The 25,887-nt window shown below is 60.3% G+C and overlaps 1 protein-coding gene across 6 annotated transcripts; it reads left to right on the top strand.

The window, feature by feature from the left end:
- Positions 1 to 233: 233 nt before the first annotated feature.
- On the top strand, positions 234 to 25,887 carry RHBDF2 (rhomboid 5 homolog 2). Of its 6 annotated transcripts, XM_082440235.1 has the most exons (20): positions 240 to 338; positions 497 to 717; positions 12,362 to 12,563; positions 15,799 to 15,964; positions 16,755 to 16,882; positions 17,547 to 17,742; positions 17,827 to 18,030; positions 19,232 to 19,360; positions 19,733 to 19,851; positions 20,011 to 20,205; positions 21,266 to 21,377; positions 21,599 to 21,673; positions 21,861 to 22,022; positions 22,381 to 22,490; positions 22,640 to 22,703; positions 22,798 to 22,892; positions 23,130 to 23,205; positions 23,357 to 23,457; positions 23,637 to 23,790; positions 24,500 to 25,887. In XM_082440235.1, the coding sequence occupies exons 4-20, from the start codon at positions 15,821 to 15,823 to the stop codon at positions 24,917 to 24,919; spliced, it is 2,484 nt and encodes an 827-aa protein (XP_082296361.1). In that variant the 5' UTR covers positions 240 to 338; positions 497 to 717; positions 12,362 to 12,563; positions 15,799 to 15,820; the 3' UTR covers positions 24,920 to 25,887. The 6 variants fall into 6 exon arrangements, with proteins under 6 accessions (XP_082296362.1, XP_082296361.1, XP_082296364.1 ...); XM_082440236.1 differs by lacking the exon at positions 497 to 717 and having other exon boundaries at positions 234 to 338; XM_082440238.1 differs by lacking the exon at positions 497 to 717 and having other exon boundaries at positions 324 to 338; positions 12,451 to 12,563.

Here is a 25,887-nt window from a genome sequence, read left to right as displayed (position 1 = left end):
GTCGTGGGGACAGAGGCATCGCGGGTTTTTACCGGGTCTGCCCTAAAGGAGACTCCTGTAACTCCTCCAGAGACCCCGCCGCCCACACAGGCACTCAGTGAGAGTTTCTCCTAGTAGCAAATCCTAGGCACCCTTCTGTCATCTGCGCCAGCTCTGGACTTAGTGCCGAGGGCGGGTGGGGGCGGGGAAAGTTGAGCAAGACCTGGTCTCAGCTTCGGAAGGAGCCTCCGCCTCGGGAGGATGCGGAGGAGGGCGCGTTCGCTGTACAGGAGACGCGAGGGCAGTGGCGGAGATCAGAGAAGGCGTCCCGGAGGCGGGAGCTGCAGCAGGACTTGTAGGTGAGACTCTCCAAATGTGTTTCAGGGAAAGGGTGAGGGCTAAAAGTTTCGAGGGAACAGGCCTGTCCTAAGAATGAAGGCTCTGGAGGGAGGGGTATGGAAGGTGGCTGTTATTGGAGTGGTTTTTCTTGGGGGTTGACCTGATGATGGCACTTCAGACCTAGATTATACGCTTTGTCGGGGGAGGAGAGGACGGCGCCCGGAAGAGACCAGCTCCGGCGGAAAATAGGGCTCTGCCCAGGCGGGGACACCACTAGGCCTACCGCGGAAGGGCAGCGCGAGCCGGGAACAGCAGAGCAGGACACTTGCGTCTGGGACCGAGCGGGGCCGCCCGGGCCCCGCCCCCCAGCGCCAGGCCCCGCCCCCCGCCCGCGCGCAGGTAGGGAAGAGGCGGAGCGCTGGGACCCCGCCCCCAGGAGCCACCGCCCAGGCGCGGGCCGGCGCTGCTACGAGCTGAGTCCCGGGAACTTGGGGCCGCAGGGAGGTGAGCGCGGGGCGACGGGCGGGGCCGAGTTCGCTGCAGCCGGGCTTGGGCCCCGGAAGGGCCGTGGGGTCGCGCCCGAGCATGCCCTGGGGCGGCGGTGCGCGGCCGGTGAAGGGGCTGGCGCTGCGGGGCACTCGGGCCACACGTGGGCCGAGCCCGAGGCCAGAGGCCGGGGCTCGACTCGGACGGGGCCGCTGGACCGGGTCTGCGGGCCCCTGGGACTCAGCTCGGACAAGACGCCTAAGGGGTGCCTGGGCCACGGGTCACCAGAGGTGGGGGTATGCTGATTGGGCAGAAGTTTAAAGTCCCGGGAGGAAGAGAGGGGACAGCCCCAGGGCAGGACCGCGCGGTCCCGCCTTCCTCCCAGAAGCGCCTGGAATTCATACCTTCCCCTCCCCTCCCCTTTCTCCTGGGTGAGCAGCCGCGGTCGGGGCGGAGTTTGTCCATTCAGTCTAGCAGAGGTGGAAACAGGTGTGGGAGGGTGGGCTCACAGCCAGGCTGGACCAGAGCTCAGAAATTGGACCCAGGACTCCTGACTTCTGGACAGAGGGGCTTGGGAAGGTTGCCCCTCCTCCGTTCCCCCAGGGCACTGTGTTGGGTTAGAGAGGAGTAGTCCCTAGAGTATAAACCCACCACCCCAGGGCAGAGGAGAGCCCAGGTCTCAGCCTGACTGGGTGAAAGGCCAAGGGGGAAGGCCTAGAATTGGAGCCCCTGAGAGGGAGTGTCTAAGGAGGGGAGGGCTTGCGGGTTTGACCCCACACGTGGACTGGCTTCTCTTTCCCAATGGCTGTAGATTTAGGACCCTGTGTGAGTGGCATAATGAGCCCAGAGTCTGTGTTATGTTACTGTCACTCGCTGTAGGTAAAGCAGAGCAAAGAGTGGAAAGTGAAGCTTCTTTTAAAGCAGTGCTCCTCAACAGGGGGTGATTTTTGCCTGCCAGGGGACATTCGGCAGTGTCTGGAGACATTTTGGTTGTCACAACTCCGGGGAGGGGGTCTAGGGTGTAGAGGCCAGGACTGCTGCTAAACATCCTGCAGTGCACGGGGCAGCTCCCACCACTAAGAATTACTCAGCCCAAAGTGTCAGTAGTGCTGTGCTGAGGTTGAGCAGCCCTGGCGCAGTGCCCGGTCCACCAAGTTACTTCTTGTTGACTGCCCCTCCCTGCCTCAGTTTCCCCAGGGGTTAGAGGAGGAACTTGGAATAAGCCTAAATGAGATAAGTGGTAAGGAGGTGTGAGGGCAGTTATGCCCTAGCAGCAGGCCTCCCTTGGTGCCACAAGCCTGCCTCTTCCCTGCTTAAACCATGAGCCCTGCAGGAAGCAGTTCTGGGTGCTCTGGGGGAGGCGCTGGGAACAGGGGCCCTCTCACAGCTCTGTCCTGGAGTGTTTCACCCCTAGGGCACCTCCCACGCAGGGTGAGCCAGGGCAGCCCTGGAGGTCAAATACGCCTATGGGGGGGCGGGCCGCGAGCTCTGTTCTCATAGACTTTCCCAACGCTGGACTGCTAGGTGGGCCTGGACGCCTGACGCCGTGTGACCAGCTGTAATTTTCCTTTCTGAACCCACACCTAACTCCTCCATCACTTACACCAGGAAAATAACATCCGAGGAATAACAGGATGCCTAATTCCTTGCGGCTCCCTAATCTGCTTCCCTCCTGCAGTGGAAAGTTCCACCGTGGCTGTGGGAACCCTGGGTGAGACAAGAGGCCCAGGGTGGGCCCAGCTGCTGGTGGAGTGATGCGCCCCCTGCTCGTGGTGTTAGCTGAGCTCCAGTGAGAGATGGAGGACAGCAGAGCCACAGGCCGGGGCCCCGGTAGGCATGACTTTGAATTATTTGGGTTGGACTCAAGGAGTGCGCTCCCGCTTTGCAGGGAATTGGGGCGGGGGGCTGTCACAGAGGGGCAGGGTGGGATGAAGCAGCCGTTCATGCCCAGGAGCCCAGGCCACCTCACTGCCCTCCCTTCCCACTTCCTGACAATATCCATCCCTCCCTCCCCCCACCATCCTGTTCACTTCTGGACCCTGGCCTCCTGACCTGGGAACCCTGGTGGGGTCAGAGGGTAGGTGGCAGTTTCTGGTTTGACTTTTGCTTTTTGATGCTTCTTTTGGTCTTTTAAGTTTAAACGGCTGGAGTGAGACTTTCATCTTTGCAGCTGAAAAAAAAAACACAAAACCCCATAATAGTGACCCCCATCTGTTGTGTGCCTCTCAAGGCACAAAGCAGCATTCAGACTTGGACAGAGCTGTTCAGGAAGTAGTTGTCAGGGCCTGACATTGAACCTGGGCTGTCTGTTCCCAGGCCCAGCCCTAAAACCTTCTGCCATCTGCCGGCAAAAGAGTACCAGGTGACTTCTACCTGATTTGCTCATTTCTGAGCTGCAGCCATACCTGGTGTAACACACACGCACATATGCACACAGGCACACGCTCATTGCCTAGGAGGGGGACTCCTGGCCCTCGAAGAGGAGGAATAAATCACACCAGAAGTGCACTGTGGGAGCCGCTGGGGTCCCGAGCCCAGCTCTGAGTCAGTGGTGGTGTTTTCACTCTGGCCAGAGCTCTTCACAGGGTTCCTGCTGACTTGCTGTGTAAACTTGTCCCCAGGCAAGACCCCAGATGAGAGCAGGAAGTCAGGGGTGTATGTCTGTGCATGTGACTTGGATGAGCCACCTGGCGCTTCCCTTTGGGTCGGGATGAGCGGTTGCAGGATTGGGGTGGCCCCGGCCCCCTGCCTGCCACCTGGTGCAGCATCAGGGGAGATGTAGTCTCCAGGTTGCAGTTCCCCTTGGGTCTCTGTGCCACCCACTTTGGAGCAGGCCTCAGTGTTGCCCTGGCCACTGTGGGGATTTCCAGAGTGAGCTCACGCCTCTGCTCCCAGTTTCCCATCTGGCTGGGCCAGGCGGGGGGAGGAGTGGCGGGGACGTCAGTGCAGGCTGACCTAGCGTGTGGTGACCCCGGCGGGGAGGCTGCCAGGCAAGGGCAGCTCTCAGGACTGGCATAAAGGAAACAGTTTCTTCTCAACTTCAGGGAAGTACAGAAAGCCACTGTGTCCACATTCCCTCATGCAGTAAGTTTATCCAGGGACCCAGATGCAAGACTTGAGGTTTCAAAGCTACAGGAAGGCACATTCCAAGCCCCTCTAGGAAAGTGGTTGGAGCTAAGCGGGCAGGGCAGACGAGGTGGGCCCATCAGGGACGCTGGTCTGGAGGGTGAGGGGTAGCAGTGGGAGGGGGTGATTCCCAGCTTGGGGAGCCAAGAAGCCAGGCCCAAAGGCTGGCAGGCACCTGGGCTAAGAGAGAGTGGTCAGTAGGATGGGGGTCACTTAAGTAGTCCGTGCCTCAGTTTCCCCAGTGGGCTCACAGTAGTCTGCTTGGGAGGGTTGCTGTGAGAATTCCAGTGGTGATTCATGTAAAGCCCGGGCAGGTGCCCGGCTGCGCCAGGAGTGCAGTGAGGGGGCCGTCACAATAACAGGAACGTGTCTGTGTGCCTTCGGCGCAGACTCATGGTGGTGCCAGAGGTCTTACCTCGTCTCATGGGCTGTTGGGGGGATGAGGTGAGAACGTGCTGCAGAATGGCAGCACTGCTGTTATCCTGCAGAAGTGGCTGTGTCTGGGGGGCAGGGGAACCTCAGCACCACGGAGGCCATGGGAACAGAGGGTGGGTTTCCATCTGGGAGTGGAGGATCTGGCTGTGAACTGCTGGCCCCCGCCCTCCAGCATGTGCGTCATGATGGTGGGGGGGGGAGGTGGTCGTGGAGGCCGTGACCTTCAGCCCTTGCTCCCTCTGGCCGGGCTCCTTGGAGCTGGGAGCGGGGTAAGCTTGGTTTTCTCTGCCTCCCACGTGTGGCCCCGGAGCTTGTGGCGAGAGGGTCCTCAGGTGGTCCTGCCGGGCTGCCAGCAAGAAGCACCTTTTCCCTCTCCTGGTGGCTCTCCTCAGGTCATGCCTCTAGTGTGGGCCCCAAAGGCCTGGAAGAGAAGGTGAGAGAGCTGCCGTGGGACCGGGCAGAGGCAGGACTTGAAACTGCAGTCTGGCCTGAGCCCTGGCTGTTTAGCTCATGGCTTTATCAGCCAATGACAATCGTGAGATAAGGACAAGGGTGAGGAAATGTTTGTGAAAGCCCTTCGATAAGCTGGGAAGTGCCATCAAGCCTTAGGTGATGTCATTTCTGCTTGGGGGCCTGGGAGGGGCACATGAGTCAAAGGCCTGTGCACCTAAAACTCGCCCCCAGCACCTGAGTCACCACCCCCCTGCCCGTTCTTTTGCCACTTTGCTTGACCAGTTCCAAGGTGGCAGGAGGCCACAGCCCCACCACGTAACTATGTAACCTTGGACAGGTGACTTCATCTCTTTGAGCCTCAGTCTCCCCACCTGTCAAGCAGAGATCTGTCACCTCTGGAGCTCTTGGCTCAGATGTAGAAACCGAGTGAGCGATGGTGGCAGAGGTCAGCTGGGAATAACAGAAACTACCAGTTACCAGCCACCAATTGTGTCCCAGGCACTGTGCACTCATGATCTCGTGTCATCCCTGGGGATGAGGGCTGCATCATCCCATTTTGCAGCAGAGGAAACTGAGGCTCAGAAGTGATAACTTGCCCAGTCTCCCAGCGGGTTAGGTGGCCAAGCCAGGGTTTAAGCCCTGTCTCCAGCTCCCCAGCCCTCATTTCTCAACAAGAGAACCCATACAGCTCCAAAGCAAGAGGGGGGGGATGGGGTTGGGGACGTGTGTGGAGAGCTCGCCTGGTCTGAGTGGCCTGGACGGCCCATGTCCGTGTGCCCCCGAAGCCCTCGCAGCAGCCTTCGGGGCTGGGGCCAGCCTCTTCCAGGGAAGGAGCAAGCCCCAGGGCAGGATTCTGGGAAGTCTGGTTTATTAGCTCCTTAATGACTGTTTACAAGCTGAAAAGTGTTTGTCTGGCATGTTCCCTCCCTGCTAACAGCCGACCTGGGCCTCTAGAAGTGAGGGGCACCCAGCGCCCTGTCTTGAGTGTGTTGAGGTGAGGGACTCGGCAGCCCAGGGCCTGACCTGCAGTCTGAGTGACATTGGGTGACGTGCTTGCCTCTCTGTGAGATGTGCTCAGACCTTGTCCCTCAGCTGCCTGTGCTCCCAGGGTGACCCCTAGCTAATGGTGACAAAGCCACCTAGATTGCAGACCCCTGGGAGGCTCCTTAGCATCTTATGCATAAACATACTGAGGCTCAGAGACGCCAAGTGGCTTGCCCAAGATCACACAGCGGTTGGGGCTGGGACTGTGACCCCGTCTCCGCCAGTTGGACGGTGTTTTCATCGTCTGGAGCCAGGCCACGAGGAGCGGGTGGGAGTTGGGTGGACTCCGCCCTTGCGAGCACAAGACAGGCCTGCTCTGCGTGCCGAGGTTAGTCGTGTCTGGAAACAGCCTGGTCACACCTCGGGGTGTGGGAGCCCCCAGCAGGCGTGAAGTGGGCCTCTCCTGCTCCCCCACCCGTGCTGCACCCCATCCTCCCCCAACCACTGAGCATGTGCTAGGCCTCTGCCTGTTCCAAGGTCCAGTGGAAACCCAACTCCCAGTACCCCAAGATCCCAAGAGAGGCAAATCCTCACGAGTGTTTGGAGCAAAGCCTGGTTCACATCAAACCTGGGACAGCGTGCTGCCCAGAGGTGCCTGAGCCCTCTCCAGGATCCCTCCTGTGCCCTGGTGTCTGGCCTGGAAGGACCAGAGCCTTCTGGACCCCTAGCGGCCACTTCTGACTCCTCTCCTTCACAGCAATGCTCAGGGGACAGCAGGATTGGGACAGAATAGGCCACCTTCCCAAAGGAGGCCAGGCTGCTGGGCAGAGCATCCTAGGGCCTGGCCACTCTGCTCCCTTCCCGCTGTTGTCCTTAAGCTGCCATCGGCCCCCAGGCTCTGGAAGCTGCTACTGCCTGGGGTCTGGAAGGTCTCTGCTCAACTGCTCTCCCCTGATCTGCTTCCATCAGCAGCTTGTGGAGTCCAGAGATTCCCAGAGGGGCCTCTGGGAGGGCACCACGGCGGGCAGGGCCCAGCACTGTGGTCAGCTGGGGAGATCTGGTGGCACTTCCACTTCCAGTAATGCCTGTCCCTGTATGTTGCCAGCAGCTGCCACACCTTAGGACGTGGGGACACGGGGCTCGGGCACTCCCAGCTGGCTTTCTGGAATTGGGGTCCCCACAGAAGATGGGGTATTCACATCTCTGCCAGCCCTTCTGGCGTGTGGTCCTGAGAAAGCCTCCGGGTGGTACAGAGTGGGGTTGGGAACGTGGCAACCCGTCCTCCTCGCGCCCACACGCTCTTGGCGGGCACTGGGTTCCAGGCTGCCACCAAGAGCATGTGCCCAGCGCCCGCTTCCCGTGTCTGTGGTTGGCCGTGATGCCCAAGCCACTCTAACTGGGTCACGGGGAGCCCAGAGCCTGGGGTCTGATGGGGAAGGTCACCAGGTCCCTGAACCTGTCCCCAGGTTCTTTATCTTCTAGAGTTTGAGCAAAGCCCTTAAAGGTGGAGGAGGAATTGGGGCCTCCCCAGGCCAGGGCCCTCTGTGAGTGGGGCCTCTCCCTGTGGCTGGGGCACAAACCCACAGGTGGTTTCATTTTTCCTCTCCACTGGAGGCAGCTGGGCTGAAGGGTGAGCGTGCGCTGGGGCAGCCTGTGAAGTGTGTCTGCCGACTGGCACCTCTAGGGAAGTGGCTGCTTGCCAGGAGGGAGGGGGCCCAGGGACGGCTCCTGCTGGCTTCTGGAGATAGATCGGCGTCCTTTCCCCCCCCTGCCTTCTCTAGCTCTGATGATTGGGTTTGCAGCCTCCAACTGGGACACTTTGCTTCCCTCCCTCTTGGTCTGTCCATTTTTTGTCTTCCTAGTCCTGCCTGACCCCCAGCTGGCCGCCTTTGCTCCCTCCTGCCTGGCGCTCCTGTCCCCACCGGCTCTCGCCAGGGCAGGGAGGGTCCGGGGTGAGTCACCGGCCGTGTGGGCCAGCGGGTAGGGAGCCCGGGCGAGGTTGCAGTCTTTACATAAGCTGCTCCTGCCGGGCCTTGTGGCAGCCGGAGTGGCTCCGAGATCAGCAGAACCAGGGGTTTCGCTGGGGATTGCTCCCTGCTGCTTCCTCCTTGCTGCTTTCTAAAAATGACCCAGTTCCCAGAAGGGCTGTGGGGAGGGAAGCATCAGGTTTCGGTTTCTGTGACAGGGAAGCCGGGGAGAGAGGCCACTTCCTTGCCCCCCGCCCTCACCCCGACATCCTGTGATTCAGCGGGGGACAGGCAGGTCCCAGCGGCCCTGGCCGCCTCCCTTCCCTGCAGACCGCCCGCGCACCGCCAGCTGGGAGGAACCTCTGGGCCAGGTGGTGGTTTCTTCCCTTCCTGTGTTCAGGGGACCTGAGGCCCTCCCCGTGGGGGTCCCGTAAACTTCCTGACCCTGTCTCGTGGTTCAGAAAGCCTGTTTCCCCTCTGGAGGGGCTGCTCGCCCCTCCTCCAAGGGCCCCTCCCTTCTCTCTGTCCCCATTTCTGACCACACGCAGGCTGAGTCCTCGTGTCAGTCGCCTGCTTCCAGCGCGTGAGGCCCTCACAGCCGGGGGTATGGAGAATCCATCCACCGTTAGCAAGACCGGGGGAGCCTTCAGAAACCTGCTAGTGTGTCGGTGGCGGGCAGGTGGAGAGGGAAGGCGGGCGCCGGAGCCAGACTCCTCAGGACAGCGGAAGCACACGTGGGGGCAGGTGGGGAGGGGACGGTGGGCCCATGCAGCCTGGGGAGGGGGCACCCTGCCTGCGTGTGCCCCGGTAGTGCTCTGGCGGGGGACCCGCCGGGGAGGCCCGGCTCACCCTGCCTGTGGCTGCCGGGACCGGGCTCAGCGGGCCGTGCCCAGCTCCACCCTTTGTGGGGAAACCGGCTTCCCCGGCGGCACCAGCTTGTAGTTTCTGAGTCTGTGTTTCTGCCGTGTGTGCCTGATCCTGGCTGCTGCTAAAGGGGTTATGCTACTGGGTGTGGGCACAGTGGTGGCTCAGACCCTGGGTTGGTCAACCCATGGGTGCCTCCGGGTGGTGTGAACTCTGTACTGCGCTGCTTCTTTGCATATGCGCCCCTGCTACCCCGTGCTGGACCCCCTCCCTCTACCCAGGGCCCTTTGGGGGTCTCCTAGGTATCCTGGGGCTGAAGGCTCTTTTCTGGGGAAGGTCCCACCGAAGCCAAAATTTTTGCGGGCAAGTGGCAGCGGCCCCGCCGGGTGGGCCAGGCCCTCAAACCTCCCCCCCGCCCCCGCCCACGGTCTGGGCGCTGCCGCAAGCCTGGGGGTCTCAGAGAGCAACGGATGTGACTGGGCCAGGAGGAAGCCTGGTCCCAGGATGTCACAATTTCCTCTGCAGTGAGCAAGCACTTTCGGGGCGCGGGAGATAAGGGTTGGGCGGGGCGGGTGCTCCCAGTGTTCCAGCACTTTTTCTGTCTGGTCTCTGCCGTCTGGGCTGCTCCACGCCCTGGACTGGGGTTACGCAGGTGCCCAGAGTGGGTCCCATGACCCCTGCATCTGCCCCGAGCACCTGCCACCCCCTCCCCCTCCCCCCCTGAGCCCCGAGGCAGGGGCTGGGCTTCTGGTGCACCTGCCTACCATCTCTGCACAAGTTGGGGGCACACGGTCTCAGGAGCAGGCCCTCCCGTCTGCGGTGGGGAGCGACTGGGGCAAAGTGGTGTGTGTTTTTGTTTTTTGTCTGCGCCCTGCAGCATGCGGGATCTTAGTTCCCCGACCAGCGATCGAACCCGTGCCCCCTGCAATGGAAGCGCAGAGGCTTAACCACTGGACCACCAGGGAAGTCCCCAAAGTGGTGTTTTTATGCCAAATGTGTGGGCCTCACGTGTGTCAAAGCTGGGCCATCCCCTTGTCCAATCCCTTCGCTTAACAGAGAAGGAAACTGAGGCTGTGCCGGTAAAGCTGCTTACAGGCCAGGGTTCTCAGCACCACCCTATGAAGATGGTTAAATGGCTCCCCGGGAAGATGTGCCCCAGCCCTGTCTCTGCTCTCCAGGGCCGCGCCACTTCTCTTTGGGACCCCTAGGATTTCCCTGGGGTTGGTCCGGTCTCCCCAGTCCTTCGGCCTTGGATTGAGTCTGCCCTTCTTCCTGTCAGAAGATTGGGACAGATGCCAGCAGCACAGCAAGTCCTGGGCTAGGCGTCCCAGCCAGGGGTGGTATGGCCTTGGGATGGGGGGGCGAGTTGGGGAATCTGGGCTGTGCTGGAGAAGGGGGGGAACAGGAGGTCCTCTGGGGCCTCATCCTGGAACAGCATCCTCCATCCTTGGCCGGCCAGTGGTCACAGAGCAGGGGTGGGGCAAGCAGCACTCGGTAGAGCCTTCCAGAATGAGCCACTTCCTGGGCTGGCTGCAGGATTGTGGAAGACAGTTTCTGTTCAGGGTCAGTGTGGACTGACCATCTGCAGGCATGCATGCGCCCTCTCTCTCCCCCACCTTCCATCCAGTTAGCCATTAACGGGGCTAACTGGGTTGTGGACCCTGTGCTGCCCAGGGGTGGGTGGGAGATACCTACGTGTAGGCAAATCTCTGCAGGATGCTGTGAGAAAGTGGTTGATTTTGGCTGGTGGTAACGCGACAGGCTTCCTGGAGGAGATGACACTTTACCCTCCTTAAAGCAGCTGGTAGGTGTTGGCCAGGCAGATGGGGTGGAGCCTGGTGGGCCAGGTGCAGGGCCTCCGATGAGAGGAAGCAGGAGCTTGGGGAGCGGCGGGGGACGTGGTGTGTCCAGTGGGGTGTGGGGCAGGTTTTGAAGGGCACTGGTGTTGACTGTGGGGAGATGTAATCAGCTGTGAGTTCCAGAAGGATCCTACCTGCTTGGTGACCTTACCCAAGCTCCAACCTGGCAGCCCCACGCTTACCACCAGCCTTCCTCCACTGCATCCCTCCTCCCTCCTTGGTGCCAGTTTCCCAGGGCAGTGCCCGCCTGGTGCCCTCTCACTGTACCCTGGTCCCAGAGGAGGCCAAGCTGGAGAACTTTCTGTGCAGGGGTCCCAGGTGAGGCTGTTGTCTTGGAGCTGTCCCCAGAGTGGTGCCGAGTGGCGTCCGAGGCGCCAGCCAGGCCAGCACCACGTCCCGTCTGTCTGTGATCTCCGAGTGGCCTCATCATCCACGGCCTGTCTGCCCTGGGATGCAGGGTCAGAACTCCCTGCCCTTAGGGGTACAAGGGTGATGTCCAAGTCTTGCTCAGGCCTTAAGCAGGGAGCGTCCTGGGCCTCCAGCTCTGCGTCAGATGCCTCTCTGGCACCCCCTCCACACCCAGAGTTCCTCTCACCTGTAGTTGGACGACTTCAGCAACCAAGTGAAAGACCCCGCTCTAATATGTAAAGCCAGAGGGGTGCTGCCCCATGGAATCAGCGGGGAGCCCAGACCCTCCCCTGGCCTCCAGTTCACCCCATGGCAGCCCCTTGGGCACCTCTGGGTAACCCCAGCCCTCTGAGGAACACAGCTTGCAAAGTGCTGAGATGCTTGACCAAGTTTCCCTCCAGGCTGGACTCTCTACTCTGTCTCCCTGATAGGAGGCTGTCCAGCCCAGAGTGTACCCCAGCTTTAAGGAGAAGGGGCGCCTGTTTCCCGAGGAGACTTCAGGCCCTATAGCCAGAGCAGTTTGAGTCCCAGCTGCTCCCCTTCCTGGCTGTGTGAGCTTGGGCAAGTTATTCAACCCTCTGAGCCTCCATTCGTATCCACAAAATGGAAGCGATGATAATGTCTACCTCGAAGGGTGTTCTGAGGACAAAGTGGGATAATGCACGTGAAGGGCCGCGCAAGGCCTGGCCCATCTGGGGCCCTGACCCTGTCCTGCCCCCGACGGCCCTCGGGGTTCTATCAAGCCGGGCCTGCCGCGTGCTCTGCTACAAGGCAATGTCCGCTATGCGGGACTTCTCGAAAACAAAGGCTTGCCCTGGAGTTGTTCACTTTTTTTGCACCAAGCTGCATATGTGGCATCTTAGTTCCCCGACTAGGAATAGAACCCGTGCCCCCTGCTGTGGAAGCACAGTCTCTTAACCTCTGGACCACGAGGGAAGTCCACAAGTTGTTCACTTTTTAATCCTTACTTTTATGTTGTGTGGATTTCACCTTAAAAAAAAAAATTAAAGAACCAAAACAACAGCAAAACACTTCTGAATCATTTGAACACTGCCTTGAATATCTGGCTTACCTTAATTGAAAACAGCTCTTAATCAGAAGATAGCCAATAATGCCTGCGTTTTTTAAAGTTAAGTGTTTCTAGTAAAGTTCTGTAGAAACAGGAAAAGAAAGTAGGGACCATCTTGATTATGGTTCCCAGCGCAGAGCCCAGGTCTTTAGGTGGTTTTATTAGGTAAATGCCCAGAGGCTGCTGGCCTCCAGGCAGTCTGAAGCATCCAGCTCATCACCACAAGGGCCTTTACTCCAGGGGGAGGAGGAGGAGAATATATCTCTTAATCCCTCACCTATGAAGCTGGTGGAATTATCCCCATTTTATAGATGAGGAGACTGAGGTCAAGAAGATTAAGAGGTGCAGTAGTCCTGACATGCACCCTTGAGCCTGCCCTCCCTTCCTTATAGGCTGTGAGCACCAAGGGAGCTGCCCTGCTTGACCTGGAGCCATCTGTCCATCTTTCCTTCTGTCTCTGCATCCATCCACCTCTCCGCAGAGCTGAGGCTTCACCCCAGAGCATCTGTACAGAGTGAGGAAAGGACAAGAACATGCTCTAAAGTCCTCTGCAAGAAGACCCAGGAAGCTGTGAGCTCAACCCAAATCCTGAAGGTAGGAAGCTGGGTAGCCGAGTGGGCTGGACCCCAGGTACCAGCTGCTTTGCTTGCTTGCTTATATGATTTTCAACAAATACGTACTAATGCTGCATGTGGACCAGCACTCTTCTGGCAATGGAGATGCAGCTCTGAATAAGTCAGAAAGAGGGCAGAGAGGGAGGTGAGCAGGGTGAAGTGATGGAGAGACACATGGGGTAGACGGGGAGCTGCCTCAGGCAGCCAGGGAGGGCTTCTTGGAGGAGGTGGTGCTCAAGCTGGGACCAGAATGATGAGAAGGAGCTACCTGCTCTGCTGTGTGATGATCTTATCTGGGGAGGAAGGGACCAGCAGGGGCAGAGGCCCAAAATTATGGAGCACCTGCTGGAGACTTTTTTTAACCAGCTTTACTGAGATTTAGTTCACATTTAATTTATATAATTCACATAAAACTCATCCATTTAAAGTGTACAGTTGAATGGTTTTTAGTATATTCACAGGTGTATGCCACCGTCACCACTGTCAACTGTAGAACATTTTCATCATCTCAGAGTGAAACCCACGCCCCTCAGCTGTCATCCTCCAGCCCCCCTCCCCCAGCCCTAAGCCACGACTCATCCTTCTGTCTCTATAGATTTGCCTCTTCTGGACTTGTATCTGGACCCCTGGAGTAAGTGGTCTCTTTGTGTCTGGCTTCTTTCACCTAGCATAACGTCCCCCAGGTTCATCCATGTTGTAGCCTGTCTCAGCGTAGCGTTCCTCTTCGTGGCTGAGTAATAGTCCACTGTGTGGATTTAGCACGTTTTCTTTATCCATTTCTATGTTTTTTTTCCACAGATTATACTACACCTTTTAAAAAAATCTTTATTTTATATTATAGTTGATTTACAATGTGTTAGTTTCAGGTATGCAGCAAAATGATTCAGTTATGCGTGTACATTTATCTCTTCTTTTTAAGATTCTTTTCCTATATAGGTTATTACAGAATATTGAATAGAGTTCCCTGTGCTATACAGGAGATCCTTGTTGATTACTTTATTTATAGTGGTGTGTGTATGTTAATCCCAACCTCCTAATTTATCCCTCCTCCCATCCATTTGTATGTCGGTGAGCATTTGGGTTGTTTCCACCTTTGGGCCGCAATGAACATGCCGCTGTGAACATTCCTGAACAAGTTTCTGTGGCCATGCTGCCTGAGTGTGTGTCATGAGCGCAGTCGTTTGATGCCCAGGACACCTCTCTGGCGGAGCGGGTTATTCCTCCCTCGTAAGGTGAGGGCTTGGGTGACCCATGGTCAAGTGCAGGTCAAGCCCTGGCCACCCGGCTCCAGTCTGTGCTTTTGACCACAACCCCTCAGCACCTCCTCACAGAGGCTTGGCAGATGCGGGGCATTGAGGGGCCCAGGGTGGCCTGATGGGGTGGGGAAGGAGCAAGGAGGAGACAAAGCCACAAGGGGTCCAGAGGCCCCAGTGAGAAGTTTGGACTTTTCTTTAAGTGAGAGCTGGAGGTCCTGGCCTAGCGTTGAGCAGGGAGTGACATGGTATGATTTGCACGTTTCAAAGGTGGATTCTGCCGCCGTGTGGAAAATGGTCCCGGGGTGGGAGCTTCGGGGGGCAGCAGGTAGAGGAGTCTGGAGGCTGTGGTCCTTCAGATGAGAGGCAACGGTGGCTCTTCTAGGAGCTGGACAGAGAGTGGGGAGCAGACAGACTCGGAACAGAGGTGGCCCTGCCGTCCCACACCTTGGCCGCCTGTCCCATGGTTGGAGGGCTCCTGTGTGACTCTCCCCTGAGTCGGCAGATGGATGTGAGGTCCCTGGCCTTGTTGCGAGGGGAGAAGAAATCAAACCTGCCCCAGCAGCCTTGGGACGAGGGGAGAGGAAATAGCGAAGGATTTTAGCAAGAAAAAGGTCACGGGCAGAGTGAGAGATGAAATGGAGAGAATAGATGAGGCGGAGGTGTTAGTTCTGGTGGGTCAAAGGGGGTGTGGGTGTCAGTGGCACGATCGTGTATGGAAAAGCCCCAGGTGGAGGTAAACTGCTACTTCCTCCTGGCTGGGCCATTTGGCAAGATCCATTGAAATTCAAGATGCAGTTACTCTTCAATCCAGCAACTCCACTTCTAGAAGTTTGTCTTGCGATAATTCTGGGACAAGTACACACGGTATAAGCAAGGGTGTTCATTAACACTGGACACGAATCTAAACAACCATCAGTCTGGAATTAAGTAAATCTTGGTACATTCCACTCAGTGAAACCTTCCCAGTCATCAAGAAAGATCAGGTAAAGCTATCTGTCTGCATTGACAGGGAAGGATGTCCACGCTATAGAAGAAAAGGTATGAGTGCATGTAAAATGTTAAGTACACGTGTCCTTTTTCCAAGTGCAGAGAGGCACCTGGAGAGGTGTGCACACCGAGCTCTTTCCTGGAACGTGGGGTGACAGGCGGGCCAGGAGTTCACTTTTATGCTTTACAGTCTTCTGAGTCTTTTTTTTTTTTGCAAGGTTCATATATCATCTTTATCATTAAGATATAATATTCTTCCTTTGTGAAAAGAAAAAAGTACCAGACAGGTGGCAGTTTCAGTTACCTTTGAAAGAGGAACCTGCCAACCCTGGGGGACAGGGACCAGTACGGTGGCTTTCTCATCTATGTGGGAATTAGGCTGAGCTGCTACTTCCTTACTCCAAGCCCAGGGATCTCTCCTCTGAGAACCTGCTCCCTGCACAGCTGTGGGCCCCTTGTCTGTGGGTTGCCTGGAGCCTTTCTCCTTGTCCTCCACCAAGCCCTGCCCCCAGGACAAAGACAGGGCTCTTTGTCCAAGGAAGCTGCCTCTGGCCCCCTGGCCTGCTCTGGCCCCCTGGCCTGCTCTGGCCAGGCTGATGAAGTGGCCAAGATCACGGCAGCTCTGCATCCCTGGCCCTCAGCGTTCCTTTCTGGGTGAGGTCCTTGCCTGAAGCAGAGAGACTGGAAATGGAACGAGGTGGTAAGCTGGGGACCTCCCAGACCCCTGCTGCCCTGGAATGCAAATGAAGGACAAAAATACACCTTCTCACCATACCCCACCCAGCCCAGAATCAGTCTCTGCTTCATGGTTTAGTGTCCAGAGTTAGGTTTGAACCAACTTTTTACATACAGGTTGTTCTCAGTCTGGGCTGCCTGCCCAGGCACCACCCTGACACCCTGGACTGTCCCCGTGTCCCCTCCAGTCCTGCCGCCTCTTGACACACCTGTGCCCCCTCCCTGTTTCCATTCCAGCTGCCCCGCCCCCCCGCCCACCATGGCCTCCGCTGACAAGAATGGCGAGAGCGTCTCCTCGGTGTCCAGTAGCCGCCTGCAGAGCCGGAAGCCACCCAACCTATCCATCACCATCCCTCCGCCCGAGACCCCGACCCCCAACGAGCAGGCCAGCATGCTGCCCCAGGTAAGGGAGCAGCTGGGCGCTCTCCGCCCTGCCACCAGCCACCGCTGTGCCCCCATGGCACCTTTCGGGCAGTTTCACTTCCCGGAGGAGGGCCTTCTGGAGCCACAGCTGCCCTGTGGCCCTGCTGTAGGCTGCACCCTGTCCTTCCTGGCCCCAGACTTCACAGGGGCTGGGCCCTGAACTCAGTCTTCGTCTCATGGTGGGCCAGGGAAAATAAGAAACACTTGCCAGTTCCGCCTGGGAATTGGCTGTTTCCATTCCCTTGCCCGAGCCCTGGCCCTTCTGCGGGCGGTGGGCTGTCTGTGACTTGGGGGAAGGGGCACAGCACGCCTGCAGCACCAGCAGCTTGATCCCAGCGCCCGGCTCCTGTGGGGGGATGGGGATGAATCAACGTTACCAGCAGTCTGGACCAGCGCTCCATAAGGAGCTCATTGAGAACCAGCTGCAAAGAGCGTGGGCTCCCTGTGCAGCCTGGGGCACCGGGGAGGCTGTCTCATGCCGCCCACTCATGCCAAGGGCTCTTTCAAACGTGTAAAGCCAGGCGAGGCCAAGGCTTAGCCACGGCTAAGGCCTAAGGCAGGAGCGCTGGATAGGGAGCTAGGGAAGTGTGTGCTGGGATCGCCGAAGACACTGGAAAATGGCGATTTGACCCCCGGAATGAAAGCAGCTTGGGGTAGACTGGGGTCGAGGTTTGTTCTGTCTGGGTCTTCGCATTGGGAGCCAGAGCAGAGCCAGCCGGGGATGTGGGCTCCGTGCAGCCACAGCCCCTGCTCCTGCCCGCTGTCCGCAGAGGCCCGGGAACCCAGCCTTCCTGAAGAGCGTCAGCCTCCAGGAGCCGCGGGCACGATGGCAGGAGGGCGGCTCGGAGAAGCGCCCCGGCTTCCGCCGACAGGCCTCGCTGTCCCAGAGCATCCGCAAGTGAGCACGCCCGCCGCATCCCCGCCTCCTCCCCACCCCAGGCCAGTCAACTCTTGGGCCCTGGGCCCTGGGCCCCTGCCCGGGAGGCACGGGCAGGCAGCCCATGTTCCAGGCGGGGAAACTGAGGCCCAGGCTGCTCTGTGCCTGGTCGGAAGCCACAGTGAGGAGGCTGAGGGGAGTCAAGGAGCTGGGGGTGGACCACTGCCCTTCAGGGCAGCTCCCGGGGCCTTCCCAGCTCAGCCCTCAGGCTCTTGACTTGATTCCCCCTCTGCCCATCTGGTTCCTGGGCACCGAACCAGGGGTCAAGGGGAAGCTGATCTGCCCTTCCCACTGCGTACACACACACACGTGCCCCGTCACCTCCCCTGCACACACACAGTGCCCCGTCACCTCCCACTGCACACACACACGTGCCCCGTCACCTCCCCTGCACACACACACACGTGCCCTGTCACCTCCCCTGCACACACACATGTGCCCCGTCACCTCCCCTGCACACACACGTGCCCTGTCACCTCCCCTGCACACACATGCATGTGCCCTGTCACCTCCCCTGCACACACACATATGTGCCCCGTCACCTCTCTGCACACATGGCCTTTCTCTCATTGCGGTCGCTCCCGTGTCACACACCCGCCTGCCCCCTCCCTACGTGCTTCCACAGGGGCACAGCCCAGTGGTTCGGGGTGAGCGGCGACTGGGAGCTGAAGCGGCAGCACTGGCAGCGCAGGAGCCTGCACCACTGCAGCGTCCGCTACGGCCGCCTCAAGGCCTCGTGCCAGAGGGACCTGGAGCTCCCCAGCCAAGAGGTGCCCTCCTTCCAGGGCACTGAGTCTCCAAGACCCTGCAAGATGCCCAAGGTGGGCTCCAGCACGGGGTGCGGGGCGGCAGGTGACTTGGCCCGGCGCCCGGTCGACTCTGCTCACCACCTCCCTCCCGTCCAGATTGTGGATCCCCTGGCCCGAGGACGGGCGTTCCGCCACCCGGACGAGGTGGACCGGCCCCACGCCCTGCACGCACCCCTGACCCCTGGGGTCCTGTCCCTCACCTCCTTCACCAGCGTCCGCTCCGGCTATTCCCACCTGCCCCACCGCAAGAGGATCTCTGTGGCCCACATGAGCTTTCAAGCTGCCACGGCCTTCCTCAAGGTAAAGACACCTCTGCCCAGCCTGCTCCCTCTCTCTCCCCAGAGCATCTCTCTCCCCAGAGCCTCTCTCCCCAGGCATCTCTCTCCCCAGAGCATCTCTCTCCCCAGAGCATCTCTCTCCCCAGGCATCTCTCTCCCCAGAGCATCTCTCTCCCCAGGCATCTCTCTCCCCAGGCATCTCTCTCCCCAGGCATCTCTCTCCCCAGAGCCTCTCTGTCCCCAGAACATCTCTCTCCCCAGTCATCTCTCTCCCCAGAGCCTCTCTCTCCCCAGAGCCTCTCTCTCCCCAGAGCATCTCCGTCCCCAGAGCATCTCTCTCCCCAGAGCCTCTCTCTCCCCAGGCATCTCTCTCCCCAGAGCATCTCTGTCCCCAGGCATCTTCCTCTGTGCCAAGAGCAGTGGTTGCTCCGGGATCCCTGGGCAGGGGGTGGGGTGGCGGGTGGGGGGGGTGGCAGCTCAGGCAGCCAGACCCACATCCTTCTAGTGGTCCCACTAGAAATGGTCCACTTCTAGTTGTCCCTAGTGTGGACAGCTGGTTTCTGCACTGACACATAAGGTGGAAAGTAGGAAGTGAAACGTGCAGGCACCACTCACTGACCTGTGTTTACTGAGCCCCCTTATGTGCTGGGCACAGGGGCTACAGAGTGAGTTGAGCCAGTGTCACTGCCCTAGAGGAGCCCTCAGCTCGGGTGAGGGCAGGTGTCACCATTCAGTGTGGTAAGTTTTGGGGCCCACCCAGAGGAGAGGCTGGTGTCAGGGAAGGCACTTGAGAAATATAAGGAAAGGTTTGCCAGGAAGGGAACAGCCTATGCAAAGGCCTGGAGGTAGGAGGGAGTAGCAGGTGGTTTTAGTGAAGGGTGGTTACAAGAGGAATGGCAGGAGATGGGATCAAAAGGTCAGTAGGGGCCTTGTGTGCCGTGCCAAGAAGCCCATGGGAATAAGAGTGCAGGGTGAGTGGTGGGGTGTCAGGTGCCCAAGCCAGAGGTCCGGAGGTCACCAGGGAGAAGTTAAGAGCCAACCATGTCGAGATTGCTGCCATCAGGCTACGCAGGAGCCGGAGCCCAGTCCTGGCCTCTCTCGCAGATGCTCACGCTCTGGGCAGGGTCCCACCTCCCCGGACAGATGGGCTTGACAGACTCCTTTGGTGTCGGGGGCAGGGGCACCTGACCTGGGCTTGACGCCCATGCTTCTGTCTGGCACAGGGGCGCTCGGTACTGGATGCCACAGGACAGCGGTGCCGGGTGGTCAAGCGCAGCTTTGCCTACCCCAGCTTCCTGGAGGAGGATGCGGTTGATGGAGCAGAGACATTCTACTCCTCATTTTTTAGTAAGGCAAGCATGGGGTGTGTGGGCCCTCGGGGTCGGGGGGCCGGGGTGGGCGGGAGCCAGGAGAGGTCACCCGGCCTCAGTCATGCTCTGCTGGGAGCCCCTGAGATGTCCAAAGGCCCATCGGCGGGATGGGGGTGCGCCTCTCGGAGCTCGTGGGCCTCCGTCTTTCTGTCGGCAGGGCAAGGGCCTGGGGTGAGGAAGGGTGCCAGCCGGGAAAGTCACCATCAGGGCCCACAAACACGTGCCTTCTACCTCCCTCCCAAAGAGCCTGTCCGGCTTTGTCCTGCCCTTTAATTGAGCCATTGGGGGCAGTGCTGGAGACAGTGACTCCTCACACTGTCTCTTTTTGTGTACCCGACTCCACAACCACTCCAGGAAGAAATGAGCTCCGTGCCTGATGATGTGTTTGAGTCGCCCCCACTCTCTGCCAGCTACTTCCGGGGCATCCCACGCTCGGCCTCCCCGGTCTCTCCCGAAGAGGTGCAGATCCCTCTGTGAGTTCTGGGCAGTCCTCCAGGTGGAGGGAGGCGGCACCGTGGAGAAAGAGCCCAAGGACCCTCCCAGGGGGCTTCCCTAGACCACAGGTCCCTCCTGATCCCCCTCGTGGGATGTGGGAGGGGAGGACACCAGGCTGAGACCACCGTCCTCACCAGGAAGGAGTCTGACCGAGCCCCGGTGCCCGCGGCCAAACGCGGCAAGCGTATCGCATCCAAGGTGAAGCACTTTGCCTTGGACCGGAAGAAGCGGCACTACGGCCTGGGCGTTGTGGGCAACTGGCTGAACCGCAGCTACCGCCACAGCATCAGCAGCACCGTGCAGCGCCAGCTGGAGAGCTTCGACAGCCACCGGTGAGCCACGCCGGCCTGGGGCCCCACCCACTCTGTGACAGTGGGGGGCGGTCACCGCTCTGGAGAGCCACTCCCAGGCGTAGGCCCAGGGGAGAAGGGCTGAGAGCCATCCAGGAGGGCCTGGGAGCTTCCAGGTTCCCCTGGGGCCCCTCTCAAAGCTCCCCTTATTGTTCATCCAGCCTTTGGTGAGCACCTCCTGTGGGTCAGGGGAGCAGCGACAGTCCCTAGGGTCACCCTACAAGCATGCATGTCACCTGGGAAGGGTTGTCAGGTGTTGCTGCCTCTTCTCCACCCTCCCCGCTTTCTGGGCCTGCTTCCTCTGCTGGGCTCCCAGACGGCAGCCCAGCAACAGGTGTTCACTGAGCACCGCCACACAGGCCCTGGAACAGCGGAGCAGGGTGGGCGGGGTAGGTCAGAAGGGCAGTTAGAAGCTGTGACCACGAGTGAAGGGACTGTGAAGAGGCCTGCACAGAGACCTCGGGGGCAGCCAGAGGATTGGGAGGAGGCCATTCTCAAAGAATGTACAATTAGCAGCAACCTGATAGACATTGGACCCTAAGTTACAAAAAATTAAGTGATAGCAGGTGTGCTGAGTGTCCTGGAGAAGGAGGACAGAGAGTGGGAGTGAACAGTTGGTGGGGAGGAGTGTCATCAAGAGGAGCAGCAGTTAGCTGGGTGAAGAGAGATGGCAAGAGCATCCCAGGCAAAGGAAGCATCATGTGCAAAGGCCCTGGGGCTGCAGGGATTGGGGTTTGTTCCAGGAACTGCAGGAGAAGGAGAGGAAGGAGGCCAGGGAGGTGGGCAGACATAGCAAGGCCGTGCAACCAGTGGGGAAGGAGCCATATTAGACTTTATCCCCAGGGCAGCGAGAAGCCATGGAAAGGATTTAAGCTGGGAGAGACACGTAGAGGTGCATTTAAAGAGTTGCTGTGGAGAAGGATGAGTTGGAGGGGAGCGGTGGAGGGTAGGGCGCAGGTGCGAGCTGTTGGCGGCTGGGTGCCGCAAGGCTGAGGGTCGGGATGGGAGTTTGGCTCTGCTGACCCGAGGCCTCTGCCCGCAGGCCCTACTTCACCTACTGGCTGACGTGCGTCCACATCATCATCACGCTGCTGGTGATTTGCACGTACGGCATCGCGCCTGTGGGCTTCGCCCAGCACGTCACCACCGAGCTGGTGAGTGGGGCTAGGGAAGGGGGGCTCCGCCCTGGGGATCCTAGCCTCCCCCAAGAGGCGCCAGCATCTTGGGCCACCCATTCCCTCCCACGGCAACAACCTGGCCCAAGCAGGAGGGTGCTCTGGGCTCACCACTGCTTTGCTTCTCAGCCCCTTCCTGGAGGCCCTTCCCTGGGACAGAGAAACCCCTGACCATCCCCATCCTTCCACCTCTGCACCAGGTACTCAGGAACAAAGGTGTGTATGAGAGCGTGAAGTGCACCCAGCAGGAGAACTTCTGGATTGGCCCCAGCTCGGTAAGGGGCCCAGGCAGGGACAGCATCTCAGCAGGGAGCCTCTGGCCTCTGTCACCCCCAGCTGGGCGGGAAGGGGGTTGGCTTGCCTGGAAGCCCCCCTCATCGGGGGCCCCTAGGGGGAGACTCTCAACAGAGCAGCCAGGTCTGGACCCGAGCTCACTCCCCCCGCCACGCCCTCCGCCCCCAGATTGACTTGATCCACCTGGGAGCCAAGTTCTCGCCCTGCATCCGGAAGGACCGGCAGATCGAGCGGCTGGTGCTGCGGGAGCGAGACCTGGAGCGGGACTCGGGCTGCTGTGTCCAGAATGACCACTCGGGCTGCATCCAGACGCAGGAGCAGGACTGCTCGGTGCGGGCAGAGGCCCTCCGACCCCTGCGAGCCCCACCCTGGTCCCCTGCACCATCTCCACTTGCCCCAGCCTGGGGGAGGGGCCCTTCAAGGGCGGTGTCTACGTTGCCTCTGTCCTTCCTCTGCCCTCCCTGGCATCACACACCCCTGCATGCAGCTCAGCACAGGGAGGGTGCCAACCTCCCCAGCCCCAGAGCAGTGAAAGCTGGGTCTTGGGAGTGTCAGCAGTGGTGGGGGTCTGGGAGATGAGCCTGAGCCCTGGACAACAGGGCAAGAGCCCCTGCCCTGGAGGGGCCCTTGCCCACTCTGATGGTGGTGACCTTGTCCTAGCCATGACCAGCCTGCCTCCATCCTCCAGGAGACTTTGGCCACTTTTGTCAAGTGGCGGGATGATACGGGGCCCCCCATGGACAAGTCTGCGCTGGGCCAAAAGCGGACATCGGGGGCCGTGTGCAACCAGGACCCCAGGTACAGTCCCGGGGGACCCACAGCTGAGCTGAGAAGATGGGGCTGAGTATCATGTGGTCTGTGCCACCCATGGGGATGTTGGCCAGTGGGCGTGGCAGGCTGGGGATGCCGTGGCCCCTCTTTTTGCCCCCTCCGACCTCTGCTTCCAGAACCTGCGAGGAGCCGGCCTCCAGTGGTGCCCACATCTGGCCCGATGACATCACCAAGTGGCCGGTGAGTGTCCAGGGAGGAGAGCGGTCCGGGAAGGGTGGGGAGGGCCTGTGTGCTGCTGCACAGCCCCAGCCGCTGTCTCTGCCCCTCCTGGCAGATCTGCACGGAGCAGACCAGGAGTAACCGCTCAGGCTTCCCGCACATGGACTGCCAGATCCGGGGCCGCCCCTGCTGCATCGGCACCAAGGGCAGGTGAGCCGGCCTGGGCCCTCTGCCCGGAGCCCCTGTGCTCCCCCTCTGCCACCCACCACCCAGCTGGCGTCCTCCCTCCCCACTCGGGGGCCATCCGTGGTGTGGGCAGGTTCCTGCAGAGGGGCACTGCGTCCTGCCAGCGATGCCTGCTGCGGCCGGGCACTGGGCACTAGGCGGGGGGGGGGGGGGGGGCAGGACTCAGGCCCCAGATGTTCGCCTTGCCTCCCTGTCCCGCAGCTGTGAGATCACCACTCGGGAATACTGTGAGTTCATGCACGGCTATTTCCACGAAGAGGCCACGCTCTGCTCCCAGGTGAGGTGGGGTCTGGTGGGGCCCTGGGCACGAGCAGCCGGGCGCAGCAGCCTGCATGCCCTCCTGCAGCGGGTCTCTGGTCCTGCCCCCTGCAGCGGGGCCTCGGACCCAGCCGGATCCCGGGCACTGACTGCCATGCTCTCACCCCCAGGTGCACTGCTTGGACAAGGTGTGTGGGCTGCTGCCCTTCCTCAATCCTGAGGTCCCAGATCAGTTCTACAGGCTCTGGCTGTCCCTGTTCCTCCACGCTGGGTAAGAGGTGCCTCGCTGCCCACCCCCAAGACCCTTGTGGTGCCTGCCCACCTGGACTCCCGGAGGAGGGGCCCCTGGGCCAGGGCGCAGCCGGCACAGCCCGCCAGACCCCGCTGCTCCCGAAGTACCTGGCTGGCAGACGGTGGGGGGGCGCTGATGCCCAGTGTGTCCCCGCCCAGCGTGGTGCACTGCCTCGTGTCTGTGATCTTCCAAATGACCATCCTGCGGGACCTGGAGAAGCTGGCCGGCTGGCACCGCATCGCCATCATCTTCATCCTCAGCGGCATCACCGGCAACCTCGCCAGTGCCGTCTTCCTCCCGTACCGCGCGGAGGTAGGGACTCAGGATGCGGCAGGGAGGGCTAGCTCTACCGCTTCCACGCCTCCCGCCCGGCTTGGCCTGAGGGACGCACAGCCCCTGCCACGTCAGGCTCAACAGCGGATGGACAGCTAAGCTGGGGGCTTCCCGGCCGATTCCTTAGTCCGTTCCGAGGTGCGAGGGAGCAGCGATGCCTCCTGGGTCACGTGTAGAGGTCACCTCCAGAAAGACCTTCTGGACCCCGTGCCTCACTCTGCCTCTTCTCTGCTTCATTTCTCTCCTTGACCATGACCACCGCCTGCCAGCGCGTCCCATACCTATGAGCTGGGCCATATGAAGTTGCCCTCGTGCGACCGTTCTTGACCCAAAGAAACGGCAGTTTTTTGATCAGTTCAGCCTCACGCTGTGGGCTTGTTCAGTGTCTGTCCCTCCCCACGTGCGCTGCCTGGAGCAGTCTGTCCTGCTTATTGCACTGGGCGTGCACGTAGTAGGTGCTCAGTGTTGCAGAAACGGTGGGTGGAACGAGTCCAGCTTTGTTCCAGCAGCTCCAGCTGCACCTCTCCTGCCCCCCGGCCGTCAGGTTCGGGGTCCCCACCCTGGGAGGGGCTCACGGAGAGGATGACCCAGGTCCTGGGGCTCCAGCCCGGCTGTGCCCAGGCCTCCCCACAGGCTCCCACCTGGCACCTGGAAGTGACCCTGTCCCCTCCCCATCCGCCCACCCCAGGTGGGCCCGGCAGGGTCGCAGTTCGGCCTCCTGGCCTGCCTCTTCGTGGAGCTCTTCCAGAGCTGGCAGCTGCTGGAGCGGCCCTGGAAGGCCTTCCTGAACCTGTCGGCCATCGTGCTCTTCCTGTTCATCTGCGGCCTCCTGCCCTGGATCGACAACATTGCCCACATCTTTGGCTTCCTCAGCGGCCTGCTGCTGGCCTTCGCCTTCCTGCCCTACATCACCTTCGGCACGAGTGACAAGTACCGCAAGCGCGCCCTCATCCTCGTGTCGCTGCTGGTCTTCACTGGCCTCTTCACCTCGCTGGTCATCTGGCTCTACGTCTACCCCATCCACTGGCCCTGGATCGAGTACCTCACCTGCTTTCCCTTCACTAGCCACTTCTGCGAGAAGTACGAGCTGGACCAGGTGCTGCACTGACCACCTGCCTGGCGGGGCCGGCGCGGCTGCTCCCACGCAGCGCTGAGGACATGGGGACTGTGCCCGGGCCAGGCTGCCTGCCTGCACAGCTCCCACCCCCGCTCCAGAGACCCTGTGGGGCCGGCCCTGCTCCCAGGAGCTCTGCCCCGAGGAGAGGCTGAGTCTGTGGGAGACGGTCATCAAGGGGGGGCTCCTTGGGGGACTGAGGCCCCCCTTCCCAGGCCCGGGCTGGGGGACACTCCAAGCATGTGCTTCTCTGCAGCTCAGGGCCCAGGCCCTGACATCACCCTGCTCCCCTGCTGTCAGGACCACTTCCTGGGGGGTGGGCTCCTTTCTTCCCAGGGTCCTGGGCTGCTGCCCGTCTCCCACCTCCGGCTCTGCTGGTACGTCCCCCCTCCCCGTTGCTGTGAGCTTGCCCTTCCTGGGGACCTGGCTGGGGTTCCCACCAGGTTCCCAGCCCTGCCTGGCCACGGCCCCTTCCTGTTTCCCCTCCCATCTCTGCCCTGTGAGTCCACGCCCTGCATTCATCCGTGGCCTGGTGAGCCTGCCCATAACGCTCCGGGTCCGAACCTTCTGGGACGGGGTTTGGCCGTGGTCTGGGGCAGAGAAGGAGCAAAGAGACACAGCTAGACTGGGAAGCCTAGAGCCTCTGCTGTTCTCAGCAAACAGAGGCTGAACCCAGCCCGCACCCAGGCCCCCCAGCCCCTCCCAGCCCAGGCCCTTCCTTCAAGTCAGTGTTCTGCCACCTGGGGCTGGACTGACGCCAGCCAGCCCACCGTCCTCTGCCTCACTCCTGCCCAGGCGAGGGCAGGGCCACCCCAAGGACCTGTGTCCAGGGGTTGCCCAAGGTCAATCAGGCCTTTTTTTTTTTTTTTACCAGTTTATATTATGGTCCTAATTTTTTTAAAGTAACGCTAACTTTGTATGGACGATGTCTGAAATGTATTAAATGATATTCTTCAAGAAAA

The sequence above is a fragment of the Balaenoptera physalus genome (assembly GCF_965194825.1).
Source record: "Balaenoptera physalus genome assembly, chromosome: 20".
Classification (NCBI taxonomy): Eukaryota; Metazoa; Chordata; class Mammalia; order Artiodactyla; family Balaenopteridae; genus Balaenoptera; species Balaenoptera physalus.
This window is presented reverse-complemented; position numbering and strand designations above follow the sequence as displayed.